The 24,168-nt window shown below is 35.2% G+C and overlaps 1 protein-coding gene across 4 annotated transcripts in view; it reads left to right on the plus strand.

Moving 5' to 3' along the window:
• Positions 1 to 24,168, plus strand: part of astn1 (astrotactin 1) — a 192,489-nt gene that overhangs the window by 125,485 nt on the left and 42,836 nt on the right. For all 4 annotated transcript variants that reach the window (XM_043260157.1, XM_043260150.1, XM_043260163.1 and 1 more), the window contains one exon: positions 656 to 844. In XM_043260157.1, coding sequence (XP_043116092.1) covers positions 656 to 844 — 189 coding nt within the window. The remainder of the gene's footprint in view (positions 1 to 655; positions 845 to 24,168) is intronic.

Genomic DNA, 24,168 nt, shown 5'->3' on the forward strand with positions numbered 1-24,168 from the left:
TCCACTGTCTGACAAAAGTTTTAGAGGTCTTCCGTAAAAGTACATGCAAACAAGTACTTTATATTCTAAAGTACTTTGGGGAAATGTAAATGCTGAGACTAAAAGCTTACATTACATTTTTTGATGGATATTCTGTGTCGAAAAAAAAAAACCCAAAACAGTAACAATAAGTTTTTAAAAGGTCAGACATCAGCCTACACAAAAGCACTCAATACCTCTGCAAGACCTTGTTGTTTATCTTTCCCTTGTTTCCCCAGATAACATTTCATGCGCTTACTCTACAGATCATGTTTTCACTCTTTCTCTTCCCACCTTCTTTGTTTTGTCATGCGCACTGCACTATGTGTAACTTGTATTGAAAATACAATAAAGCCAACAATAAAGCTTAGTCCATTCAATATTTCAATCCTCCACACGTGTTGTAGCTGCACTGAAAATAAGCACGCAACAAAAAATGATTGTATAAATGCATTCAATATTTTCACAGCCCGGCATAGTTTGAATTTTTCAATTTGGTTTGATCTATAATGCAGCTTCTGATTTTATTTAAGATTCATTTAAAGATCAAAGAGAAATGGAATGGAATGTACAGTTTGATGCGATACTTTAAAATCTCTCACACAACTAAACGACTCATTCCTTTACCTTTCTACAGCCTTTAGTTCAGCAATTCATTCACTGGATGGGGCCACCCTTCGCAGCGATTTTGTGTCCATTTTAAAAGAGTTTGGCAACCATTTTATCCAGGAGGCAGTGTATGGTTTTGAAGAATCTTGTACCATATGGTATCCCAACAAGCAAGTCCAACGCCAGCTGTGGTTGGAGTACCAGGACATCAGCAAAGGTAAGCTATACAAATATATTCATTTTAAATATTTCATTTGCTGGTTTAGACCATAATAAACTGGACCTCATTTCTTAATGAGCACATACAAGTTGTATATATTGTGCACAGATGTTTGTTTCTTTTTTAAATACAAGTAATTATTAAAAATGTATTTTTTTATTTATAATAATAATAATAATAATAATAATAATAATAATAGACTTCTTTAACTGTATAACTTTATTTAAAATTAGTAGTAGTCGTAGAAATAAAAAAGTGACCCTATACACTATTTATTTGAAAATATATTTAGTTATTATTTCAGTTGTAAATAGTAAACGTGTGTATATATATATATATATATATATATATATATATATATATATATATATATATATATATATATATATATATATATGTGTGTGTGTGTGTTACCTTAATGAATTAATAAATTGTGTACCCATAGTAAATGAGAATGCATATTTTCTAGAGTAGATAAACCTTTACATTTTATGATGAGATAAGCAGAGCAGAGATTTTTTACCTGTCTATAAATTATACAAAGGTAAATAATGTAATGTCTATAAATTTATAAATAAATAGTAATAACAAAAAAAAAATACATACTGTAGGAGTTTAGTCCAGTGCACCGAAAGTTTGGTTTTGTCATAATATAACGTCCATTTTGGAGAGGATGTGGACAGGAGATGAGGAAGTAAAACTCAACACAGCCCTTGGGAGGTTGGTCACATCTGTTCAGCCAATAAAAGGGGGCAAGGGCAGATGTGAGAAGGCTGGCTGGCTGGCTAAAGCTGAATGCAGGCCAACGCTGCTCCGTACTCAGGAGGCCCCTGGGCAGGCTCACCTAGTTTTTATGCTTCAGCTCCACTCAGCTGAGCCCATATATATGTACAAGGTCAGTTAGGACAGAACTTATTTGGAAAGACAAACAAAAGTGTGACACTGACAGATGAAGAATTGCTAGAGATTGGCTAGATGTCTATAGAGTGATTCAGCCAAGGATGGTTTGGTTTTTATGCCTATAGCTATCGACAATGCGTTGGACGTTTATGAAATTGCAGCTTTGTAAACATAAAAAAAAAAAAGTGCATTGTGATCCGCAGACATTTCTTTTGAGAAATAGGCACCAAGGTTGTTTGACAAGGCATATTGGTCTTCTATTATCCATGAAAACTTTAGGTGAAAGAGATGAGAACAATGCGAATGAGAGCAAAATTAAAGCTTTGGGTGCTCTGCGGTTTGATAAGCTAAAACTAATTTGTGTGTTATTTGTTCAAGTGTCTTTTGTTGGGGTTAGAAAATCTATATCTGAGGTGTCTGTGAGTACTCTGTGTTCTGCTAAAAGCATTTTGTGTTAAAGGCCAAGTGGCAGCAGTAATGATCTTTCTTGAAAAGACCAACATATGTGATCAAATCTGTCAGGTCAAATGATCACTCAGGAAAAGAGGCTTTTAAATAGATTCTTCTAAGACCAAATGATGTGAGATGTTCAGTACACTTCAGTTCAGTTTATTTGATTGTTTATTTTAGTGTTATCAAATAAAGTTTATTTCTAAAATGTATATTTTTTGGTTAATGCATTGAAAATAATTTATGCAATTAACAAAGCATCTGTATTGTCCCTAGCTTGAAGAGATTTTTAATTTTTACATTTATTTTGGAGATTAAATTACAATTCAGTATTGTGAGATATAAATTCTAACTTTTTCTTGCAATTCTGACTTTTTTCTCAGAATTGTGAGATTTAAACTTTCAGTTGTGAGTTATAAAGTACAGTTTTGTGTAGAAACAAAGACTGATATATTATCTGTTTATATCTCACAATTCAGACTTTATAACTCTCAATTTATATCACATAATTCTGAGAAAAAAAAATCTGAATTGGCAGTTAATATCATGCAATTCTAATTTAATTTCTCACAATTGCTAGTTTGTATCAGGCAATTCTGTCAAAATTGCATGATGTAAACTTGCAATTGTGAAAAAAAAAAAAAAAATAATAATATATATACCTTTTTTAGATCTATCTATCTATCTATCTATCTATCTATCTATCTATCTATCTATCTATCTATCTATCTCTCTGTCGATTGATTAATCGATCTATTGATTTCTGATTTATGTATTCTTCTCAGAATTAAGTACATTACTTAGCCTGTGCTGGGTCATCCCAGGTTATACTTCTCTAATACTGCTCAAATAATGATTGTACTGAACTGCTTTGATCTTATTCAGATTATTTTCCCTACAGTCGTGCCATGATCTGGTCCATATGTATATGTACTGTATATCTAGTTTAAATAATATCTGTCAACGGTTTGGCTTTTCCTATCTCTGAACACAAGCTTATTACTTTTGACTTCATTAATCTTTTCTGCTAAATGCACTGATAACATAACCATATCGTATCATCACTTAGATTCTGTTGATATCAGTGCATTCTCTGCTTCTGCTACTTCCTCTGCTATTCCTGGTTTAAATGAGTCTTACCTGTCCATCTTTGATTTATTATATGTGCCATTCTCTTATTGCTAACATATTAGATGAGTATCCTCCAGTTTGGACCAGGTCTGTTGTCCCATATCTCACTCCTTTCCTTGGTTTAATTCAGAGCTTTGCGCTATGAAAGCAAAATGAAGTGAGTCTGTCAATTTTACTTGTTTAATCTGACTATTTCAAGAACTAGAAAACTGCCTTGAACACAGCCTACTTTTCTTACATCTTTAGCATCAACAAGGCTAATAATATAGGCCCAAACCAACATTTAGCATGGCAAACAAACTAATCCAAGCACTAAACATAGTATAGTATTAGAGTATCAGCCAGCATTAATCGGATGATTTGTGTTTTGCTTTTTTGCACCACTTTCTAAGAAAACTTTATGCTTTATGTGAGACGTTTGGGTAGAAACTATCTCTAATTATGAGCAAATTCAGTCTACCCAGTCATATAACTATTTTTACCTTGACAAATCCACCTCTAATTACCAATTTAATACAGAAGTTGAATTTCTTTTCAAGCTGGCTAGACCCTGAACCTACTTTCCTCCTAAAACTCTGTACCTCTGATATTTCTGCCCATATCTCACACCTCATCAACATGTCTCTTTCTTTCTTCCACTGTAAAAAAAAAGAAAAGAAATTGGATCCTGCAAATTTATCTAACTACCGTCCAATTTCAAACTTGCCATTTGTATCAGAAATATGGAAAAGGCTGTTGTCTGTCAGCTGCAGTCATTTCTAGCCCACAGCAATCTCTTTGACAGTTTGCAGTCTGGTTTCCTCTTACAACACAGTATGGAAAGCGTTCTAGTAAAGGTCGTCAGTTATCTTTTACTTTCTGGTGACTCGGGCAGTTTGTCAATTCTTTTATTACTTGGCCTCTGCTCAGTTTTCTATATTGTTTGTCATAAGATATTACCCTTTCCCCTTGCAGATTTTGGCATCTCAGGCTCTGCATTATCCTAGTTCTCCTCATATATAACAGACAGACTATGCTACGTTTCACTGCACAATTCTAAATCTCACTCAAACATGGTGTTCCTCAGGGTTCGGTTCGCGGACCATTATCATTCATCATCTACATTCAGCCTCTTGGCTACATAATTCGTCACCATGGTTTTAACTATCACTGTTACGCTGATGACATCCAGATATATACTACTTGTCAGCCAGATTCTTCCCATTTGATGACCTCCTCCTCTTCATGTGTCATTAGCCACTTTTTCCCTTTTCGGGCCAGTGCGTGCCAGCACTTTAAACATGCCGGGCAGAACTAAAAGCCTCGGACCTGTAGCACAAAGCACAAAATCACAATGTGTTTCCACCATTAGGCCAGAAGCTCCGCTGCGCTTCGTTAAAACCCTCTCTGAAACAACATCACGCTGCCCCAGCATTACACCAACAAAGAGAGGTTATAAGAAAACTAATTAGAAATAAGTCACTGGAACTAGCGCAGTAATTAGTGATAAGTATAATAATAAGTGATACACTCATCATGATGAATTCATTTATAAGGACTGAACATTTTCAAACATGAATAAAGCAGTACGAACCATTATTTCACAACAGAAAGAGGACACATACTTACTCAGTCAAGTCTGTTTCCATTTATGTCGTCACGGTATACATTGCATTTAAAAAGAATGATCAATTCTAGGCTATATTTTTTCCCATCAGAATACGACCTGGATAAGTTAGCAGAACAAGCTACTGCACAAATACCATTATGATGTTTTGATGATGGATGCAGATTAATGAGTTAAAAGTCTGGCTACACTTCTACACTTTTCAATTCTAAGCTAGAACTTAAGTAAAACATCTTATCTTAAAAATTGATCACCAATCTGTAAAAATAAGTTTTCTATCAGCTACTGTTAGAAATTCATGTATCATTCTAGACCCTGGATGCCTAACAAACTCTCCAAAGCTCCTCTAGTTCAGAATTTCTTTTGTTCCTTGGCACTTCTAAATCCTTAAAATTACTTTTTTACTATTTATTTTATATTCAACTGCATTATTGGTGACTGGATTAGGAAAATGTCCAAATGATTGTATTGTTTCCTATGTCTCTATTACTTAATTTGTGTTACATGCAACATCATTATTTGTGCTTGGATGGGGCAAATGTCCAATGTTCACTTAATTGTTACTTTGTAATGAGTAGTTGTTGTATTGGTGTACCTTGTAAAGCATCCCTGATCTTAACCAGCAAGACTACTTGGGTCACCAGCTCAGCACTATTAAGCATAGATCATCCTATACCGTATGGAAATATATACTAGTTCTTTCAGCAAGGGAGAATAATTGGTGTATAAGTGTTCCTCTAATTTATCATTTAGCTAACAATTTATGAGATGCAACTTTGGACAGTACATGTAATATTACACTGGAGCAAGCTGAGGTTAAGTGCCTTGCTTAACGTCACAATAGTGTCAGTGATCACCCATTGTGGGATTTAAGAAAAAAAGCACACATGTATGATACTCCCCTTTATTCTGCAACATTATGATCTTCATCAGATACACGTTAACATCTAAACATTTTATTAAATACCTTAACCACTAATTAGGCTGTCATAAAATAGATAAGTGGTAATTAGCTGCATGTCATGTTTACAAGTGTTAAACTGGCAATAAAAACCACATACTGTGCATCAAAACCATCTATCATAACAAACTAGGAAAAGTTGTTTCAATTTTACACACTGAAAACAATTTAAATATAAAAAAAAAAAAAAGAAACATCGACTTCTTAGATTTATATAGTCTCAATATAATATAATATAATATAATATAATATAATATAATATAATATAATATAATATAATATAATATAATATATCTTTCTTAAATTGAAAAGAATTTGACCACTGGCACATCTTCAACTCGATATCTCTTCCCCATAATGTCTTTAGTGAATTATATTCATACACCTTCCTAATGTTCATGACCTTGTTGTAAGAGCTGATTTATCTTTAGAACAAATCTACTCACTTTCTGCCATCTATCCTATCCGGTAATTATAGGTGCGGTCAATGCTCTCAGTGTAACTTAACCTCAAAATATAATTCATTCTGTCATCCACACTCAGGTAAAGTGTTTAAGATCAAAGATATCCCAGCGTTATCTCATCTGTATAATAAAAAGTCCTTGTGGACACAAAGTACGGTCACTCTTATTTTGGGGTTCAGTTCTCGTTATTACCGAACTATGACTTTTGACTCAATTAATTTTTTGCTAACAGTTAGTAGGGTTGTTGTTAAGGTTAAGTATTGAGTATGATCAGTGTATTATAATATCACAAATCCCAGTATTTGAGGCATATACAAACAGTCCCTTAAAAGTTGTTTTACTCACTTTCACATTTGTTCCCAACCAGTTGCTTTTTCCTAAACACTAAAGAAGATATTTTAAAAAACGGGGTAAAGTGTTGTTTGTATTGCAAAGTGTTTTCTTTGAAAAGTGGCTAAAGGTACATTAATATGTCTATGTTAATGAGCGCCTGATAAACATACACTGCATTGTACACCACCTTAGAATTTTCAATAGCCCAAAGCATTCAGATGAAATTTTATAACTTTTTAAATGTTTACAGTTTTGTTGAAATTGCTATTTAAAGTCATCCATCTTCACATTGGCAGTTTTGGTAACTTAAATAAAGGCTGCTGTTTCAGCCTAATAACTCCGACACCATGGTTTCCCTTGGTCGAAATGGCCACATTGCCTTCTTTCCAAGGACGTCACCTTGCAGTTCACAAGAACGTTAGCTCTTCTGACGGATGGCTTTAAATCAGTTTTCCTGCTTACCTGAAAACTCCATTATTCTTCATTTTGCTAGCCTCTGACATGGCCACGGACACATCACAGCACTAAATGTAGCTCTGAAACCAGTGTGAACCACCTTTTTTTAAAATATTAATTGCTTTTAAAGCATTTCTTTCTTTTTTTTCATCACAGTACTAAATGTAGCGCTGAAATCAGTGTGAACCACCTTTTTTTTAAATATTAATTAGTTTTTGAAGCATTTCTTTCTTTTTTTTCACTGCAGCACTAAATGTAGCTCTAAACCCAGTGTGAACCACCTTTTTTTAAAACTATTGTTTTTTGAAGCATTTATTTATTTTTCAATGACATTTACACTTGGGTCCATGTCAACAACTCTGACAGTACATGTGAATGCGGATATTGGGTGTTAAGAAGATAACAGTATTAGCATCCACACCAGCAAACGATACGTTACCTGTTTATTCCAAAAGCACATCTGTAGCTTTAAATTCTCAAGCTCATTATAGCAAGTTGGATTCTGATTGGCTGTCAATTAAGCTATCGATTGCTGATTAATCAGTCCGTGCAGCGCATGCTTAAAACACATGCAGACAGCTACACACAAATTATTTACTATTTTTAAATTACTAATGTTGAAACTAAGCTTTTAATGGGATCCAGACTTACACGTGCATTAAAACAGATACGATACAAAGTTATTTTGTATTGAAATGTAGTAATAAGTCAAGTTTTAGGCTATGCTCAATTATTGTTCGCTTTGACAGGGCTGCAGACTGGAGCAGAACAGATGTATTCATTCCTAAAATATGTTCATTTGCTCCTATACGACAAATTAATGTCCATGTTTAATACATTTTTTCTTAGAAAACCCATGATTTAACTTGAATATGGAAACAATAAGCAATAGTAATGAATTCTTAATTTATAGTCACTAAATTATTACATTTTCCCGCATGTTTACCACAGTAAGAAACGATAAATATTATTCAATTTGTTACCATCAAAGCAAAACAGAACACAAAATGAATGCGTTTAAATTGGCTTAAATCCAAAAGCATGGTTGCGATGTAACGTTTGACTTCTAAGCAATTATTTTTATTATTTACAAAACTTTGCACCTCACTTGTGCCATAAAACTCACATTTAAATGTTTGAGACGTGCAACAGTGTGTTTTACCATAGCACCGCCAGTGGTTTAGGGAGTGGATCAATGACCTTGCGTCACAGCTTCACTTGTTGTGCTAGGCTTAAAACTCTTTTCATCCAGGTGAGGAAGTTTTTGTTTTGAGTTTCATTTGCACATCCCGTCATGACGGTGACTATATACTACTGCAATAGACGCATTTTGCAGTATTAAGGTTAACAATTAATCGTTTAATTGAATGTTAATTTAAAAAATTTCTCTCCCTACTGTCAATGTTTGTATCATAAATCAGCTTTAAAAAATTGGTCTGGAAGTCATTCCAGCGATATCGATTCTCTGTACCTTTATCGTTATAGTCGTGGTGTGGACTGAATGATTTTTAGAACTACAGAACTATAGAACTTTATCGTTATCCTTATAGTTATCGTTCTTGGTGTGGACGGGCTTTTAGGCAGGTGCTGTGAGGAGGAGAACAGATGCAGGGCAGGGTTTTAATGCCCCCTGTGACTCAGCTAAAGGTCCTGCTCTTTGGGTACGGGTAATGAGCTCTCTGGAGACTCAGCTGGTAAATCATATTTGTACCCTTGCCCCAAATAGCAAAAACCTTTCTGGAGCTAAAGTGTGCCACCTAATCATTTTTGAATGTTTGGGGGAGATGTCGACCACACAGCTTATGAATATTCACAGACTGACTGAAAGAAATAAAAATGTTGGATTGATGCCTCAGCAAAAAAAAAAAAAAAAAAAAAAAAAATGCATGAAACTGTTTTTCCAACTTTTAATGAAATGTGTTATTTCTGTGAGTATTTATTATTTTATTTTTAAGTTAAATAATTATATAGATTTTTTTCTTCGCTCTTGTGTGAGGATGAGATTTTGTGTGGAAGACATTCATTTCGCTTTGAATTTGAAGAGGCAAATTAAACTCATACCAGCAAATGGAGCATTTATCCAGTTCTAAATGTCATTTTTAATAAACAGTGAGTCTTTTAGATTATGACTCCCTCTCTTTTGAACTAGGTAGCCTTTTCTCTTCCGTTGTGATGTGCACTTGACTGATACAAGCGCTGACTCTATAGTCTCCACAGGAGAAGAATAAACTGAGAATATTAGTTTTTTTGGTTGTTTGTCAGTAAACGTACAGCCTGACTGCATCACCGATCAAGATTAAGCAGAGTAATCGAGAAACAAAGTTGTGTGCGTTTTTAAAGCATCTTTGCTTTTGAAGCTTTAAATAAAAAAAACACAGAGCAAAGCTTTACAATTTACAGATCAGATTGATTCTCTTCAAACTTTTATGTCGAATAAGTATTTAAACTTTGTTGCAGCGCCTCCTCCAGTGCTCTTGTAAGATTCACTGAGATATACCTGTTAAATGTCTTTTTGGGCATCAGCAATACTATGCGTATAAGATTTGACTTGATGATCAATACATTATTGATAACAGGACCAACTCAACATCATAAAATTCTGAATTCAGGAGATGAAATATAGATTTTACAGACAAGCTGTGCTGAAAACAGGGCACAAAAAGACACAAGAATATTTTTTTTCTGACAGCCACGCTCCCACCTCTTCTATCTCCTACACGACTCGTACTGTATGCTCTTTCTTGCCAATCTGCAACTCAACATGTTCTCTTTCATACTTTCTCTCACTCTCATACCCGCTCTCGTTCATCTCCCATTACATGCCCTGTATGACAGCAAGGTGGGTGGGTAACGGCTGAGCACGACCCACCACTGCAGTGGGCATTAGTGCCTGAGGGTGGAAGACTGAGAGAGGGGAGAAAGAGATCAGGAAACCTGGTTAAGAAAGAGATTCTTACCAATGGCCTGAGGATGTGTTTTAAGGTAGGGGAGACGTGTGCAAGAAGAGAAAGCTATGTTTTTAGTATTATTTATATAAGGATATACACTACTGGTCAAAAGGCAGAAATACATTTTGAAAGTGTTTCTGAAAGACGTCCATCGTGCTCACCAATGCTATAATATTGTGTAAATATTTACAAAATGCACAGAAATGTTTTTAATATGAGCAAGGGATAGAAAGAGAAAGTAAGCTGATTAAAAGATTGAAAGAGTGTAGTGCTGCTCTCTTGGTCCGAGCTGCCACAGAAGAGCTCCCTGGAGCTGCACCTCTGCAGGGCAGGAGCTCAAGCCTGCAGTGGTACAGGAGCTTGATGAATGAGCTCTGCGTGCTCTGCTGTAAAACAATTAAAATCAAAGGGAAGCAGATGTCTTCACTCACTGAACATCTTCACTGGTTCTTACAGAATATTACAGTTCAGAAATCGTTGGGTTCAGTAGTGGTCTCGGATTTTTGGCTCATCGTGCAAAACTGTTCCAACAAGTTGCAACTAGAGATTCACTTTATTGGCAAAGCGGAACACATTTCTGTGTACACCATGCATAAAACCATTTGTGTGTAAATTGTCCCATTAAATCGAATGTGACTATTTAAGTATGAATGGATTAATGAGTGGTGATTCATGAATATGGTTTGCATAGAAATTTGTTATGCTTGTGTGTCATAAAGACAGCTGGCAGAATGGGAATCAGAATAATCATACTAGTCATGTCCTCTGTATTAGATTAGTATACGTGCTCAGTGTTCGAGTCTTGACTGTTGGTTAGCAAAAAAATCATAAATAGGTGTGTTTTATTTACGCGTAATACTTTGGCTTCACGTTTGGCTTCACGTTATCATCTTTATGGAGAAAAGGATAGACGAAGGACAGGAAATGATCAATGATGAGAGGAGGAGAGAAATGGATCAGTAAATGTCAGAAGCTATGGACCCATATGAAAACCACAAAGGAGGCGTATCTTCTTCAGTTCTTCAGCTCCTGAGGCTTCAAGACACACATTGTAAGTCCTTTTTCTGTGTGTCAGTCAACGATCAATCTTGATATTGCCCTTATCTGGGAATGAGAGCGCACAGAGCTAAACTACAGCTAAATATAAATCCGCCGCGTTCCTGATGACTTAATCGACCTTAGGGAGAAGCATTTCAGCCATTAGATCACTAGCTTCAGGCTTAAAGATTCTGGACATCTTAAATCTCCCCTCATGCCTGTTTGGTGGGATATTTGTCAACTTTCTGGCCCTTTTTAAGAAACAAAGTTGATGAGAAAAACCTTTTTTTTTTTTTTTTTTTTTTTTTATCTGTAAAGACCAGTGGACCAGTGATGGTATTACATTTTCTAAGATTTAAACCACAAGAAAAGATCAGAGTAGTTCTGAATGCGGAGTTTAAAAACCTAGAGGTCATTCCCATGAGAAAACTTTAGTAATTTTATTCCAGGCTATGGATTTTTTTGACATCCCCTATTTCCCCGTTGATCTTGTTAGTGCTCCTGAAGAGCAGAGAGAAGTAGCCCGAGGTTTGGTGAAGGAGCATTAGTTAGAGGCCCTAACCTTTAACCGGAGATAATTCAGATTGTCCTTCAACTGCAGTGCAAAACCACCTAGATCCCTCTGGATCTCTCTTGAAATGTGTAAAAAACGGGTTTGTCCTTGGCATTTGGATTCCTGTATTGCTGAATTTTTGATCACCCAGTTTCTCCTCTGACTCTTTCTATTTCTCTCTCTCAGTCTATTTAATATAGATGAACAGATTAACCACAGAACAAATTTTCAGTCTTGTTTTGACTGTTAGAGAACTGATGGTATATGGGCTTCACTCCAAATCATACTTTTAAGAAATACGAAGATTTAAAGAGATTCCCCAAGCTTTAGGATGACTCAGCATCGTGAAGTTAAGGCGCAGACATCACAAATAAAGAATCTTCAGAAATACATAATCTTGTTTTTAGTGTGAATCTTATTTTATTTTATTTTAAAAGGGTAGACATTTCAGCAATACCATTTTTTAAAATAGTAATTGGCTGTAGGGTAAGTCATGTTTGGTTTTTACTTGTCTTTGTTTGCAAACAGAAATTGCATTAATGTATTTAAAGCATGTGTATTCATTATTATTTATTTATTCTGGCAGCACGTATTCAAATTAGATGTCAAATAATTTTAATCTAAACAGCCATAATATTAATCTACACTACAGTGTGATGTGGAAAAACATTTGTCTTCTATATTGAATCTTCTACATAATCTTCTATATGTCTTCTATATAGTTTCTAAATAGTATATTTACTACAGTTTATGAGCTGGAAAAATCTACCATGTGCGGTGTGGTTGTGAGTGTGTGCATTTTTCAAACAGATATTCATGCATTATGGACTTTGCAAATGAATAGGCTGTTTGTGTGTGTGTGTGTGTGTGTGTGTGTGTGTGTGTGTGTGTGTGTGTGTGTGTGTGTGTGTGTGTGTGTGTGTGTGTGTGTGTGTGTGTGTGTGTGTGTGTGTGTGTGTGTTTATGTTAGGATGCTTGATTTGCTGTGCTAAATGAAGAGCGATGAGCAAAGTTTGCAAGGCTTTTTATCAAGGCCACTAGTACTTTGAAGTGTGTCTTATCAACAGAATCCAGTGCTGTGATTGGCTGACACTGATCCATAGTTCACTGGTTCAACCGTTGCACTGTGAAAATGGATTTCCATTGGCATTTTTCTGCTCCTGTAGGCAAAAAGATGCTTTAAAATGTGTGAAATAAGACAGTATTGAAAGGTAAGATTAAAGAGCCAGAGATTGCACAAAACAAATAATTTATTTAAGCCATTGCTACTCGGCTAATTGATGAGAGACATGGCTTTAAAAAACTACTTTTTTCCTCTTCTTTTGTCTTGCTACATTACAGAAACTTTTCTTTCCTGTCAAGGAGTTTATATATCTATAGAGAATTTAGATTGTTTTATTCTTATCTAATGCATGGTTTCTCAGAGAGGGTTTAGGCTAAGATAGGATTAGGCCATAGTTTAGTTGATGAATTTCAGTAATTTTTATTAACATGTCTATAATGTCTAAAATAAATAAATAAAAACACATTGCTGGTTGAGAAAAAACCTAATACGCATTTTAGTCTGGGACTATAGGCCTAAGCTTTGTCTGTGAAACCAGGGGTGAATTTCGTACTTTTTTTTGTAATAGCAGGTCAGTCGTGTGCAAAATGATGCTTAGCTATGACATAAAAAGCTGACATAGCATATCAATATTAAAAACAAACGAAAAACATGAAATGTTAACTGTGATCGCAAAAGATAATCATGTTTAAGTCAAAATGATGACATGGGACTAATATATATATAAAATATATATATATATATATATAAAATCATAATCACCTGAATGTGATATTTTTTCACTTTCTATGTCATTTTTATGTCTTTGTCATAGTTTTGACTTTTAATGGCATAATTTCCACTTTTTTGACAAATACTGACATTTTATGACAAATCATTCATAAATCATCTGTAAATAATGTACAGTGTCATGGATATGGGCTTTCATAAATATATATTTTTTCTAATTACATTTCTATTATATTGGGAAAGTAGTCAAACTTTAGGTTTTTCTGAAGTCCTTTCCCATAAAGAAGTTGTACAAAATCTGCTTTGAAGTAACTTATTTACTTTTGCAAATGCAGATGCTAAAGCGAGTCGCATTGACTTGATTGGTAATCAGCAGCTTTAAAGAAGAGACAAGCAGCACCGTTAAGTTCAAAAGAGTTCAGAAGAAAATGATTTTATCATATGCCAACAAATAAATTGCATCAGGAAACAAGACCTGTGGATACAAAATGACTCTTGCTGAGTTCAACAGAAGGACACTACACCAGATAGTTGCTAAATGTCACCGTAGCCTTAGAATTTCTCCAAATTCAATCAACAACTTTCTGACCTTGTCTTAACAAAAACTACATTGTGATCTAGAATTTATGGCAGTGCTGCCAGTCAGAAACCTCTTGACTCTGAGGCCAAATCGCAAAATCTCATAACCTGGACCCAAATGGAAAATGTAATATGGTCTGATAGGTCATCTTTCACACGCTTTCCAACATCTGTACTGGTTTGTGTGTAGAGGAAGCCAAAAGATGCCCACAATTACCAACTGTTACACGTGATGGAAAATCTATAATGGTTTTGCCAGCGAACTCAAGGGAGTCCTTTGGTCCAGTAATTGCTTTGCATGGCTATAACGTCAAGCAACAAAGTGCAGGCTGTAAACAGCATTCGCATATTTCCCAAGAAATATGCCTCCCCGTAAGTCCGTGAGTGGTTTAATCAATGCTAGGATGCAGTCAAACACATTCAAGCTGGTTAAAATATGATTTAATATAGCATATGGTGTTTTCACAATGCAAAAGATTTGAAAAACTGTATTCAAAAACCGACTATGTAAATTAAATAGCGTCATTATGATGATTAAACAGATGATTATTTCAAGGGAGACCTTTTAAACCAGTGATGAATCGGAGATTCGGTACAGAATGATAATAGAGGTTAAAGGGAAACTGCCGTCCGATGTTTGGAGCTGATGATCACAATCATGTCAGAAAGGTCCAGCCACCCGGCAGATCTCTGCTAATTTAATCATAATGAGCGCCGCTGATTCTTCTTTCCAAATTAACAAGGGGATTTATATCTTTGTGTCTGACTTAAGCCACCTAATGGATGTCCTAATTAATACAAAGCAATAAAAACAGCACTGCAACTGGCGGTGAGCGGTAATCGCTGAGGAAAAAGAGGGGGGAAAAGTGGAAGAAATGAAAAATCAGGAAGTTTTTTTTTTTTTTTTTGTCTTCACTCGCTTAGCTTCATTTTGTGCTTGGACGCAGCTAAATTGCCCTCTTCTGTTCACTGTCGGTACTGCAGCCTCATTCAGTAGCTAATGGTAGAGTTAAATGTGCTTCAGGTGATACTGTCCGGTCCCAGCGTCCCATTTTTTTAACCTCTTTTTTTTTTCACAATATGCTTAAATAATCATTCGGGTAGCATGATAATATACCTGGAATTTCTACAATGCAGTTGGCACTAGTCCATAACACCCTGCTGACTTTATGCTTCCGTCCAAATACCGCCTGCGTTTGCATACATGTGAGCATTTTTGTGTGTGGGATGTGCATGTGTCAAAGCGTTGATCAGCTTCACTACCAGCCAACACACAGCTGGTGTTAATGGCCGGGTGAGAGTGGGTGTCATATTTCAGAGCTCAGGGTGATGCCAGCTGATTTCATTAGATCTAGAGCTCACCCATCACTTTCACTGCCAATCTTTGCTTTCTGACAGATAACTGTCAGCTGCAAAAAAAAAAACATGGGGTCTTTGATGACACCGTGACTCAGCTGATTACCTAATTATGCGTTATGCAAAAATGTAAATTGCATTCATGCAAATCTGGTATTTGAAGGATACGTATTTAGTTTGCTTGAAAGGATAGTTCGCAGAAAATTAAAAGTTCGTAATTTACTCCTGTCAACCTGTGACCTGTAGAACTTGTGTATTGACGAGAAAAGATGATTATTATTGAAAGAGGATGTTTATGTTTATGTTTATGTTGCTGTTTTCCATTCATTGAAGGTGGATTGTTACAAGAAGCAAAAAAGGAATTAATGAGGCTATTTTGCATGTCTTCTAACATGTTCTAGCTTTATTTGAGGAACAGATTGAAACAGATTTTTTTTTTATTGCTGTCAAATATTTAATAGTAATTCATTGTATCCAAAATAAAAGTTTTTGTTTGCATGCTGTAATGAATGTGTATTTATTATCTTATTAATCGTATTTATTAGCCCATGCATATATATAAAAAGCCCATATAATATATATATATATATATATATATATATATATATATATATATATATATATATATATATATATATATATATATATATATATATATGTAACATGCATTTGACAGAATAAAGTCATAAGAGTTTGGAACAACATTTTTATTTCTGGTAATTCTGGGTAAACAATAATTCAAATGCACTGTATAGTTGTTTCTATTACATAAAGAGACTTTTATTGTGACCTTTAAATTATGAATATTGCAGTTCAAGCTCTTACATTTTCAAAGCTTAGATATGCTTATCTCCCCACACAACAATCAAACTTTATTCAGTGTTATCTTAAATTTATTTATTTACAGCGTAATTTGATATTCAGAAAGAAGCATAATAAACCGATGGGGACATTTGACTTCAGTTTAAATGTTCTCTGTGCCAGTCCTACATTGCTAAAATCAAAATAGCCTAGTTCTGTAGCTACGCAATGGTTCCAGTCTCTTCATGCGCTGTTCAGAGTGTCGTCTTGTTGTGACTTGTTATTGTTTCTGACATCATGATCAGTCAGTCTTTGTCTATTTTCAGCTCTGTTCTGTGAATGATATTTTGAAAAGTGTCTAGCTGAAAGTCAGTCTGCTGGGCTTCCCTTTGAAGGGCGCAAGTAAGCATTAATGTGAGTCTGAAGCCATTTACTCTGATTGATCTGTTTGTCAAAATCCTAATGCTGTGAATTTTGTTGTCTTGCCATAAACCTTTTTCTGAAAGTAAGGTGCCGACTCAAGAAGTTTTGCAGATAAAGTAAAGTAATCTTGGGTTAAACAGAGTTATCTGTTGTCAGACCTTTGTAGATTAAATCTCTTAAGCATTTTTTTAACGTTTAATCAAATTCATGATCCTGATTATAGAGTGAAACAGGTTTATGGTTGATGTTTCCATACATACGTGATCATAGTAGTCTGACCTTTAGTTACGAGTTGGAGTTGCTTATGGGAAAAAGTTTAGTGTTTTTGAAAGGTGGCGTTTAATCCATGCGCGCTGCTCATTTGTAGCTCAATTAGTTTGAAACACTAATCCAAAACAGCGCTTTTCCAGGGTGCTAGAAGAACCTAGAAGTGTAAGCATTGAGCGTCTGTTGGTAAACTGTAATTTCATGCAAGGCAGCAATTATAATAAAGCTAAATGGCTGCTTGAATTTGAATTTCAGCACAGTTTTACAGCATTCCAGTAGAAGTGTTGAGGATTAATTCATACCCGGTCTTGTCATACATAATTGACAAGAATTCTCAAGAGAACTAGACGGTCGCTGGAGTGTTGCACAAACTGTTGTCGCATATAAAATCGACTAAAGTCTACACTGCCGTTCAAAAGTTTGAAGTCATTGTTTGTTTGTTTCTTAATAATAAAAATAAAATCAATAATACTTTGATTCGGCAAAGGCAATTTTCCAATCGATCAAAAGCGACAGCACATTTATATAAAAAAAAACTCTCATATTTTAGTTATCAAAGAATCCTCATAAACAAAAAAAATAAGCAGCAGTTGTTTTCAGCATTGATAATAATAATTATAATTGATAACCAGCATATTTGTATGATTTCTGAACAATCGTGTGATACTGAAGAATGGAGTAATGAGCTGAAAAAATGCTTTGCTTGACAGTAATTAATCACTTTTCATATAAAATAAAAACAATAATTAAAATTGTTTATTTATTACAATAATATTTAACAAAACTGAGTATGAGAGGTTAGTTTCAGAATCATTGAAACATCTCACCAAGCCCAACATTTTCAACAGTAGCTTATATGAATGTGTCTAGAATTCTAAGACGTAATAGTTTTATTTATTTGAATATTTATTACATAATATGTATGTATTTATTTTTTCCAGAAATCTACTAAACCACCTATTGGATGTTCTTTTTTTTCTATTAAGCTCATCCCACTGCGTTCTGTGACCGCCTTCTCCGTGAAGGAAACATACTTCAGAATCTGGCCAAAAAAAATATATAAAAAAATCAGAGGCAGCATAATTACATTTTGGATCAGCTTTCCTATCTGTGGCTCTTAAAATGCTGTCTCTGTGAGCAGTTCGTTAGGTTTCTGGAACAGAACGGTAGTTTTTCACATCCCTAATTGTATCACAAAATAACTGAAACGGACAAAGACAACATGCAAATAGGGTGTGCAGGAGCAAAAAGAAGTTTTTTCCCTCATTTGCGGTGGCTACAAAAGGTATTCATTCAGCTCATCAGTTCGCCAGATGACCTCATTTGCTTATCGATTTGAGAATAGCTAATGGATATCAGCATTGCTTCTGCTTGAGTCAAAGGACAATCACCATTTTGGATTATGTAATTTCATACGATAACACACTGCGTCTCACAATGTGACCTTATCTCTCAGCTATTAGATCCAGTGAGGATTTTGTTGCTTCTTTATGACTTGTCATATTCAATTTTCCTATTGATATTATGAATGGGTAACCGCACTCCAAATGCAACGCACTGCAGCTTCATCTGGGATGTGGAATCCTTTTTGTTTCGTCCCTGACCCGTAGATGATTATTTATTTTTTCCCCAGGGATATCGCGTGTGCGTCACTCTTCACAACATAAATAATTAATGCACCCCCACCCCCAACACCATACACGAGTGGGTGTCAGTTCAGCCGGGGTCTGGTATCCGCTCATGGATATACTTTGGCATTATTATAGCAGAGGGACTATTGGAAAGGGACTGTTAAATAATGTATATATGCCTGCTCGGCCTCTTCATCGTCTTTGTGTGTTTAATAGCTCAGAGCCTGTGGGTGGGACAGAAAACACATACAGCCAAAGTCTCCGGCAGGCGTGACATGATATACCGTATAACATCTTTCGTATTGTTATTACACTCCGCAGAGTACTTCGGGGTGATGATTAAGTAAAGTAGGCAGTCATTTTGCTATACGCTTACCGCAAGCTATAGCTATGTTTTCCCTGTGTAAGCAGAGAGAACAGCAGGTGTTGCTGTAAGCATCGGACCGCCTGTAATGTCTCAAACAGCCACGGGATTTGGCTCTGAATTCGGTTAGCACGTCTCAGATGTGTCAAAATGTGAAAATCGTGCTGTTTTCTCTCTAGGGCAAGCTGAGAGTATCACTGATTTAGCAACATGGCATTTATGGTTTCACTCCCCAATATATTGTCATTTCACCGAAAAGCTGATTATCTGTCACTCAGTGGTGTGAACACGAATCGTAATATGTCGATCGTCTATTTAAAGATAAATAGGAATTAAAATTAAAGTTTGGGTTGACCTGTTTGTAACGTTATAATGTGAAATGGGTGTAGTTTTGAGCATAAGCTGAGGTAGATTTTTACCACTGAGAAAATGAAACTATAACTGAATGCAACTGAAAGCAACTTGTTCAGTAAACCACTATTGGGAAAAGTTTAGTTCACCCTGCTGTACCGAAAGCATGTTAAGTAAAGTAAAACTGGGGTATGTACTGAACCGTAATATTTGTGTGCTGTTACACTATATATATATATATATATATATATATATATATATATATATATATATATATATATATATATATATATATATATATATATAGAAAGAGAGAGAGAAAGTTTATTTGCAAAAACAGATGTGTTTTGTGTTTTCAAAATGTCAAAAATGCTTGTGTGTGTGTAAAAGCCACAATTTAATTGCTGCATATATAATAATTTTTACCGAATTTTTATACTTTATATTTATTTACTTCATGTTGTGGCTCATGTATATTTAATAAATCTTCCTAAGCAAAAGGTTATAGTTGGATAATATAATGTGATTTTGTGCTTTGTCGTATAGTTGTATAGAATTCAAATAACAGTCAATAATAACAAATAACAATAAATTGTTTGATGCTTCAGATTTAAAGTCAACATTTTAGAATTCTGAAATTATAATACTGACGGAAATTGTTTGGAAATGACTCTATTTCTCGTACACTGATAGTGTAGAATTTACGCTTTTTCACTTATTCTAATTTATTCCTTTAAGGCTAATCCAAATAACAGATTTCTAGTAGTGTTTCGGTCAGATTTGAAATCGTGTGAGGGTTTTTTTTTTTGTTTTGTTTTGTTTTTGTCACTCAGGACATGATACATTTGCCATTTACGATGGCATGCATATCTCATGCAATAGATGGTAGAATAAAAAAAAGAGGATGGTAAGAGAATTGCTGTCATCAAACGCTCTGAGAACTTCATGCGACAGCTAGTCATATCTTCTCTACCAATTCTATACCCTACACGGCACCGTATGCAGTTTGAAAATAAAGGACATGCTACTCCATCTGATGCGCTGCGTGAGCTGAGCACCGCAGGGTGAATTTCAAGCTTTCTGACACCTCTTCATACTTCAAGTATGCAAGTATGCTGCTTGAAGGTTTGCACTGGCATCTAGCATGTCATTACCGTGCTAACCAATGAGGACATGTCTGCGAAATGACTTTATTCTTATTACATGAAATTGTCTAAAGGGTATAATGCAAGATCTCGGTTTGGTTCCAAGAATAGCAACTCCTTTGTTATAGATACAGAAAGTGTTGGCTGGAAGTAATTAAAAATCTCGAGGCTTAAACAGAGAGCAGGACAAAATCATCATAGAAGGTCTTTATAGGTGGATTCATCTGAAATGCATCACATCACAAAAGAAATACTTTAAAATATTTCAACAATAGACAAAGCTTCGGAAAATATGCTTAAACTCTGAATATCTGCTTGTTCAAAACCAGCATAATAAACGCAGTCTATGTCACAGACAAAGCAGAATATTCAATTCTGTTCATGACTTCATAATAAACCTCTCAAACAAAAGTCTGTGTATCGTTCAAAGAATTGTCTGTAGTCTAGCAAATTTTGGCAAATTCTGTATCAACTTGCTAACTTAACTGAAAACATTGCGTCCTGAGGGTCGTATAAAGTCGTCCAATCAGATTAGAGCTCGACAGAAAGTTCTTTCCAGTGCTTTGAGCAAATCTTCCCATTCGGTGGTCCTCTAAAATAAAAAAAAAGCTGTTAAAGTACAGTAGTGATGCCTATGACATTTCATGACATTTTAGGAAACCCAAGCACTTCAGAGGGAAAATATAAAAATAAGATCACAAAGCCCACCAACAATTGAAACTTGTCAAAGACCGAAATCAGTATCTGGACTGAATCAGCCCATTGTTTCACACACACAAACACACAAATAAACAGACATAGCGTTGGATTGAGTGTCAAGGTCAGTGTTTGGCAAAATAGCAGCAGTGTCTTTTCATCTTTGAAAAGAAGAAAAGAAAAGATCAGAGCTGGTGAAACAGCTTGTTTGAAATGCATTGTTAAAGAAGCGAACCTTCTGGCATTTTGTTTTTAAAGAGTTACTGCATCTTTGTTTTATTATTTGTATGCTATAGGTGTATCTTGTTCTCTGTAATTGTTGATTTTACTCGGTGGGATTTGTGAGAACCACAGCAGTGCCCCACATTCTGCTTTATAAAGGTATCATCTGAGAACTGTTCATTGGGTTGACACTGTGTCAATCACAAGATTGAATACCATTCAGCACAACAAACATTAAATGTTATTTTCAATGCTTTTTGTTGCCAGATACAAATCACACCGGGGGAAAAGCCATTGGAGAAACATGCATTGTCAAGGCCACAGCATTGTAAAGGACTTGTTTAAAGAGACAGCCACCAAATAGCAAACACACAACAACCTTGTTTTCAGTCCGATGTGTTTCAATGGACTGTGAATATAATTATACTACAGTGGTGTATATCATAAATCAGTTATTTGTTCAAGAAATTCCACTCCCAAATGTGACTTAACTAATTATTGCACAAATTAAAAATGTATACTATTTTTCTAAATGAAAAATAAAACACTAAAAACTAAAATAAGTGCTCACTACAGATTATTTTAGACATCACAAAATCATACACACACAATATTTGAATCGCTGAAGATCATATTTATTAATCTTTAAAGAAAAAAATATCAGATGATGCCGAAGCTTTTTTAAATCTGTTACAATCATGCAGTGTTTTTAAACATTTTGAGCACACTGATACAGCTTTTGTTTTCTCCAAGCTATTTAACTTATTTTATTATTACTTTTTAGAACTACTTCCTTTTTTAACATTGACACATTGAGGTTAGACGTTTGACTGTGTTAAGGTACATTTGGTTCAGTCAAAACATATTTTTTCCCCATAATGCTTGTTTTGGGGATACCTATGATGTTCTGCCCTTGTAAACATCTCATACGTGACCCTTGGGAGCCTGAGAAGGAGATGGCCTTTACCACAGGAAAACTCACTATCCCAGAGTATTGATCTTCCTCTGGATTCCTTAGCCTTCTTTGCTCTCTGCTTTTGTCAGATAACCATTAGGGATCATTCTCTGGATAGCAATCCAAACACTAAGCCTGGTGTGAGCTGCACTAAAGGAGAAACAAGCAAGAGAGATAGTATGTGTATGTGTGTGTGTTGGTGAAAAGGTGGAGGAAATACATAGCTTGAACAATTTCAGAAATTGATTGGTATCTGAGGAGACAGGCAGAGAGATAAATGAATATTTAGCAGTTGGTTATTCGTGCTGTGTTTTGGATTGTAAGTCCAGTCCCTTGGGGAACAGTAGTGATGGGTCAGCGTTAACATATCCAGCAGCTCTTCCGGGGGCAGCATTCATGTTGCTTTACCAGCCTGGGATACCAGGCTTTCCACTGGGCAAAAACACGCTGACCTTGCCCTGAGATGTTTTTCATTCCTCTTCTCATCCCCTGGGCCTGTCCGTGCATTGATTAGATGACCTGTGTGCAATACAGTGGAAGATCGTACACCAGCATCTCATCAGGAGCTCTGCTCATTAATATCCACCTCTGAATACTTAATGCTCCACATTGGTAGTTAGGTGGTGGGCTAGCAATCATTTAGGATGTGGGCCAGTGACTAGAAGGTTGTATGATGAAATCTTTAGGATCGTCAGGGAAAAAGTGTCAGGTTAAATCACATTAAATTAAATTAAATTAAATTAAATTAAATTAAATTAAATTAAATTAAATTAAATTAAATTAAATTAAATTAAATTAAATTAAATTTTGTTTAGCATGTTTAAAAATAGATATAAACATATCTATCAGCAATAATTTTTAAACATTATTATTGTTATCATTGTTGTTGTCTTTCAGAAAATAAGGATATTTAGATATTTCTTACTGGAAAACAACAAAGTTGTTTTTTATTTTATTTAATTTAATTTTATTTTATTTAATTTTATTTTATTCCATTTTCCTTTCCCATTTGTTGTGTTTCCTTTTTCCATGTTTTTCAGCCTAATGATCATGCACAAAGTTGATGATGCGTTGAATTTATACATTTAGGAAACGCATTTGATTCATGTGAGGAACTAATGAAGCTTCATCGAAACCCTAATCTAAGTTATAATCGTGTCTTTAAAGGATATGCGAGTCATTAGGACTTTGGAAAGGACTGTCATTATAAAAAACAGACCTGCATTTAGAGGCAATGAAAAGGGTGATTAGATGTATATAAATGTCCTTACAGTGCTACAGGGTAATGAATCGAGGTTGGAAAGATGAATGCATGACTTCCTAATGGCATAACGACAGTAATTGGATGCATATTGTCAGTCCTAACAATTACTGCATCATATACAGAAAGCCTATTAGAGCGAAATTGCCTGTAAGGTCACATTACAAGCAGCAACGCAGAGACAAACAGATTCGCAAACAAGTAAGGAAGACACTTCTCCCTGTTTACCCTCTCCACAAGATAATCAGTTTTCAACAAGCAGCACATGTTGCCACTCCTATCTCTCATTTTCACCTGGGATTTCCATCAGTTTACGTCTAATTGCCTAAAGGAAACTGTCAGTCTCCTGTAATTATTGCTTCGTTCTCCCATTCCGCCACACCAGGGGCATCAAACCAACCAGTAAATCTGATTTGCACCCACAGTTTCAGAAGAAACTGTCTCTGAATTGTGTTGCGCTTCTTTCAGTGTCACGCAAAGATATGAAATGCTTCTGCATTTTGCTTCCTAAAGAACTACAAGTGTATTTTCCTAGTTACAAATGAGGCTTTTTCTCCAAGTTGGAAATTCGGGGGTTTCTGCAGATGATCCAGGGCATATGCTTAGTAGCACTGTTGCATCTCTACATGAGGTGATCT

The sequence above is a fragment of the Puntigrus tetrazona genome, chromosome 2, assembly GCF_018831695.1.
Source record: "Puntigrus tetrazona isolate hp1 chromosome 2, ASM1883169v1, whole genome shotgun sequence".
Taxonomy (NCBI): domain Eukaryota; kingdom Metazoa; phylum Chordata; class Actinopteri; order Cypriniformes; family Cyprinidae; genus Puntigrus; species Puntigrus tetrazona.